At 34.2% G+C, this 5,978-nt stretch overlaps 1 protein-coding gene across 2 annotated transcripts; it reads left to right on the forward strand.

The window, feature by feature from the left end:
- Window positions 1–2,013: 2,013 nt before the first annotated feature.
- LOC108489725 (cationic amino acid transporter 7, chloroplastic-like) lies at window positions 2,014–5,071 on the forward strand. 2 transcript variants are annotated; one of them, XM_053019664.1, is made up of 3 exons: window positions 2,014–3,148; window positions 3,238–3,463; window positions 3,548–3,767. In XM_053019664.1, exons 1-3 carry the CDS (start codon window positions 2,192–2,194, stop codon window positions 3,589–3,591), a joined length of 1,227 nt encoding a protein of 408 aa, XP_052875624.1. In that variant the 5' UTR covers window positions 2,014–2,191; the 3' UTR covers window positions 3,592–3,767. The 2 variants fall into 2 exon arrangements, with proteins under 2 accessions (XP_052875624.1, XP_017649925.1); XM_017794436.2 differs by lacking the exon at window positions 3,548–3,767 and adding an exon at window positions 4,268–5,071 and having other exon boundaries at window positions 2,020–3,148.
- Window positions 5,072–5,978: the final 907 nt, after the last annotated feature.

Consider the following 5,978-nt stretch of genomic DNA (forward strand, 5'->3'; position numbering starts at 1 on the left):
TCGGTAAAAACCTATTTATCACTTCTTTTAACCATTTACTGATTTACATATATGTTTTTCTTTAGTACAAGAAGTAGGATAAAAATCATAACTAGGTTAGGTAAGACTAAATTATTTCAGAGTAATTATCGTGTAGAGATGAAGAACTTCATTCAACGATTGCATATAAATATACCTACTTAAAGGTCTTGAGGATAAGGGCGAAGCCAAAATAATTTTTTAAGGGGTCGAATAAAATTTTAATTTTTTTAGTATATATCTTTATAATTTTTAAAAAATTAAATTGAATTTTTATAATTTTAGAGGGGTCAAAGTACAATTTTACTTTTATTAATTTAAAATTTTAAAAAAAATTTAAAGACTTAAATAATAATTTCACATTTTAAGAGGCAGGGCCCATGCCAGCCCCTTCTCGATTCACCATTGCTTGAGGATGCCATTAATGCCAAACCATCTAATACTTAATTAACCTCTCTAAATACATGTGTAATCCGAACCATTTAATATGGGTAGATATATGGTTTTTCATTAGATTATGATATATTTGCAATATAGGTAAAAATTATATAAAAACTTTGGTTAAAATGATAATTTTGAAGGTTTGAGAATTTTAGTGTACTAAGTTAAAGTTTTATTGTGTGGGTTTTTTAGATTAGTTTTGAGTTTAAATTATTTTTATAAGTTTTATATAAAAACAAAAATATAACCCATAGTAATAATTGTATTTAAAAAAACTGAATTTTAATTTTTACAATTAAATTAATCAAAAGCAATTAAATTTATTAGGTGAAATAAAAAAGGTAAAAAAGAAGAAGCTTTTTGGAACTAATTATAGTTTTTAAAAGTAATTGTTTATAGCAATATTTTAAAATGAATTAAAATTAAATAGTTTTATTGACCATTTATCTTTTGAAATTTGCACTTAATAACTTGTAAAAAGACTGACCACTTTAATCTTTTGCTTTTTCAAAAATGAAAAGAAAAGAAAAAGCTTTCAATTTATTTATTAATTTTTCTTTCTCTAATAATAATGATATAAAAGAGCTGACTGAATTTGTCATCAAGACTTAACCCACTCTTTGAAATCAGTTTAAAAAATATATATGTACTTTAATATCGTTAAAAAGAGCTAATTCCATCAAGCATCCCCAATTTGTCACACACGCTTCAACTTAGTCCTTAAATTTTAAAATATTCTAATTAGGTCTTTAAAGTATTAGTTTTACATTCATTAAGTGTTTTTATTTGTCCACCCAATAGTTTAGGTATTAAATATCAATCTGGCTTAATTTGAGATATTTTTAAAACATATAAATCAATTTGTAAATATGTATTTGCCTATCATGTATACACAATTTGGACCTAAAATGTTAAAATCAAGAGCAATATTTCTTTTTTTTTTTAAACGCATCATATCCAAGTTGTTCATGTGCTTGCAGTTTGACCTACATGTTTTAAATATACTCTACATCAACTTTTAAGATGGTACGATGGATTTAATTAATATGATATTGATATTTTTAGAATTCAGTTAGAACATTTCATAGTTTGAGGATGTCTAATGCAATTCATCATATAAATGTTAATTTTAGGTAAAAGTATCATGGAGGTCTCTATAGTAAAAATCAAATTGCATTTTGGCCTGTATACTAAAAAATAGATAAATTAGTCTCTATTCATTATATAAAAGAGAAAATTGGTCATTTTATTAAAAAATTCATCCATTTCTTATCATTAAAAACTGGTCCTTGTATGTTAGTACGTGGTACATATGGTATAACACGTGTTATTATTTGGTTATTCTTCAGCTAAGCTAGTTTTTAACAATACAAAGGGATGAAAATTTTAAAAGAAATGGCTAGTTTACTTTTTAATCTAACGTAAATAGAATAAATTGTTAATTTTTTTAATATAAGGATAAAATATAATCTAACTCTTAATACAAGAACTTCGATTATGTTAATTTTAATATAATAAATAAGTAGAAAAATATTTAAGGAATTAGCTAATGTATTGATGCGTGTCGCGGCATCTGCTACTCAAAATACTTTCTTTTTCGTGTATCCAAAACTAGATGAAAAAGGAAAGATACTCAAAAGGTGGCTTCTCTTTCCCTTCAATCTCCATTATAAAATCATCAATGAAGCCATAACTCTACATACCCCCCCTTCCATCTTCTTCCCTATTTCTAATGGAAACCCACTCTTCCTCTTCCTCTTTCTCTACCCTCCAATCTTACCTAAAAGCCTTGGCCCAAACCCCACGTCGCTTGGCTCGCCGTGCCCCCTCTGTTTCTTCCTCATATGAAGAACTGAGTCGGGTCAAGGCCCGTTCCGGCTCCGACATGCAACGGACCCTCCGTTGGTTTGATTTGGTTGGGCTGGGAATCGGAGGTATGGTCGGAGCCGGTGTGTTTGTCACCACTGGCAGAGCTAGCCGACTCTACGCTGGCCCTGCCATCGTTGTCTCATACGCCATTGCTGGCCTCTGTGCCCTCCTCTCCGCCTTCTGCTACACAGAATTCGCCGTCCATATGCCCGTCGCCGGCGGTGCTTTCAGCTACCTTCGAATCACCTTTGGGGAGTTCGCCGCGTTCTTGACGGGAGCCAACCTAATAACCGAATATGTCATGTCAAACGCCGCCGTTTCCAGGGGGTTGACCTCCTATATGGGCGCCGCAATGGGTATCTCCACCACGAAATGGAGGTTCATACTTCCATTATTCCCAAATGGGTTCAATGAAATCGACCTCGTAGCTCCGGCCATCGTACTAATCCTCACACTCGTCATCTGTTACAGCACGAGAGAAAGCTCAGTCGTCAACATGATACTCACCACATTACACATCCTCTTCATAGCTTTCCTAATATTAATGGGGCTTTGGAAAGGAGATTGGAACAATTTCACACACCCAGGGAATCCCCAGCATCCGTCGGGTTTCTTCCCCTACGGTGCCTCCGGTGTCTTCAATGGGGCAGCCATGGTATACTTGAGTTACATAGGATACGACGCCGTATCAACCATGGCCGAGGAAGTTCGCGATCCCGTTAAAGATATCCCAATCGGGGTTTCAGGCTCCGTCATCATCGTCACCATTCTTTACTGCCTCATGGCCGCTTCCATGTCCATGTTACTCCCTTACGACATGGTAATAATAACAACAATAATAATTAAAATAAATGCTAATAATAACTACTCGTTTAAATTTGTTTGATGGGGGTTGAATTGTGGAGGCAGATCGATGTGGAGGCGCCGTTTTCGGCGGCGTTCAGTGGGAGATCGGAATTGGTGGCGAGGGTAATAGGGGTGGGGGCCAGCTTCGGGATATTGACATCGCTGTTAGTGGCGATGCTGGGACAGGCTCGGTACATGTGCGTCATCGGACGGTCTAACGTGGTCCCGGCCTGGTTCGCTGGGGTCCACCCCAAAACATCGACCCCTGTGAACGCCTCCGCCTTTCTTGGTACGGCTTTTCTTTTATTAATATATTTATTTCGAATTCCAATTATTTTAAATTTAAATGAGGGTTCATTTGGTGGATTGGCAGTTGGGAAGTGGGGGCCCCACTTGAACCGTTTCGGTTCAGGGTGATGTCATGTGATTCTTCATTTTATATATTTGTCCACTAGTACCCCAAGTGTCCCACCCTCTTCTTGGATCTTATCCCTTTTTAAACCAAAACTGTACCACTTCACTTCCCATTCTTAAACCTGTACCGAAATAGTAATTTTTATGTTAATCAATTTGATTGATATTTATATTGTTAATTTTCATTGATATAGAAAGATAATATTATCGTCAAATATAAAAGAAATGTGAGTTTAAAAGTCTCTATTTTTACATCCATTTAAAAAATTACAAAATAGGGAAGGAAAAGAAAAAGTGAAATTGTGTAAACTAAGAATCAGGTGGCAAAGTGGAGACATGTGGCAGGCAAAACCATGACATACATTATTGACTGATAAGATCAGCACCGCCTTTCACTGCATATCTGTTTTGAAAGCAATTTTTAAGATTTATACTGTGGGTGTGGAGAATCCTGCCCTTATTTTATCATTGGTCCATCCATTTTAATTCTGGAAGATAATGCTCCTGCTATTTGACCCATCTTTGAAAGTGACCTTTCTTTCCCAAAAAATTTTAAAAAAAAATCTCTAGTGATAAGGTTACTGACCTGCCCACTGTATCTAAGCACTTCATAGCCACTAGTATTTCATTATCTGAAAAAGTTGGTCACTCTGTTACTAATTACTTTTTCCATTTCCAGGAATTTTCACAGCTGCAATTGCCCTTTTCACTGATCTAAACATCCTCCTCAACCTAGTTTCCATCGGCACTCTCTTTGTGTTCTACATGGTATCCAATGCTGTCATCTACAGGCGATATGTTATGGTTGGGACAACAAAGCCATGGCCTACTTTATCCTTCCTATGCTTATTCTCCCTCACATCCACCATTTTCACCCTCGTGTGGCATTTTACGCCACCAGGCAAGCCTAAGCCCTTCTTGCTTGGTGCTTGTGTTGTGATTGCCATTTCCATATTACAAGTTTTCCATTGTATGGTACCACAAGCAAGGAAGCCTGCATTTTGGGGTGTCCCTTTCATGCCTTGGTTACCATCCATATCCATCTTCTTGAATGTTTTCTTGTTGGGGTCTCTAGACGGACCGTCATACGTCCGGTTCGGGTTTTTTTCGGCTTTGGCGGTGCTGGTATATGTATTGTACAGTGTTCATGCTAGTTTCGATGCTGAAATAGACGGGTCTATGGGTCAAAAGAATGTTGAAATTGTAGAAGAATCAAAACAAAGTGAAGAAGAAGAGGACCCTAGTCAAAAAGTTTAAAAACAAACAACTTTGTTTTGGGGTCAAATATATTTTCTTTATTCTAATGGGGGAATTTAGATAGAAGAGAAGAGAATAGAATAGAATAGGATTAGATAGCAATTTTGCAAAAAACGGCAACTTGTATGTTGTATAGTGTCCTTCTGTTTGAACAAAGTAGATTAGATTCTGATCCTTCTGCAGTTGCACATTGTGAATTGTAATGTCATCTTCATTACCGTAAAAACCAAGCACTGATACTGATTTCACTTACTACACTTCCATCTACTTATCATGATTTGACTTTTATAACAAATAAAATATATTATCTTTAAATGCACTACACAAGTATCTTATTAGGAATAAGATTGAGTTGAGGTTAAAATATATTTTAGATTTTAAAATTTAAGTTTACATTAAAATTCTTTTAATGTAATATTTAATATTTAATATTATTTTAATATTTTCTTAATTTATAAAATAGAAGAATAATATATTTTAACGTATTTAAATTTATGTCTTTTTACATTAATAATAATACTTATATTAATTAAAATAAAATTTAATTAACTTATTAAATTTTAAACTCATTATAAAATTATATTTTAGTTAAAAAATTGAGATTCTTTTCAGATGAAGATTGAAAAGATATATAATATGTGGTAAAGATGCGACATGCGAGTAATGGTGGGGAAATTTTAGACCACCTATGTTGTCCAAAACCAAAGGTCGTAATGTGAAATATGTTTACCATGTTGGTTCTGAAGTGGACTTCTGCCTTTTATTCCATCTCAAGGTCAGAATATTTTATCAAGGATAAACTCGAGGCAACTAGATTTCATAGGCTTCTTTTTATTTATTTATTATGGTCTCAATATAACCATTCTAGTGCAATGCACAAACTGGCCCCATGGTAAAGTTTTTAGATTTTGTTGCATTTAGCATTTCTCTCTGTGTTTTTTGATTTGATTATGAACATGAGAGTAAGAAATAGTAAGCAATCTAGTGTGATGTTACTGTTCTCTCACATACTTATGGTATTAATGGGCTGGGTAGATCAGATTCAGGCTAGGTTAGACTTAAGCGTGGTATTAATTAACTTTAGTGATCTTTGTTACCACACAAACATTTGATTTCTCGAATTTCAGTAGTTT

Source organism: Gossypium arboreum, chromosome 10, assembly GCF_025698485.1.
Source record: "Gossypium arboreum isolate Shixiya-1 chromosome 10, ASM2569848v2, whole genome shotgun sequence".
Classification (NCBI taxonomy): Eukaryota; Viridiplantae; Streptophyta; class Magnoliopsida; order Malvales; family Malvaceae; genus Gossypium; species Gossypium arboreum.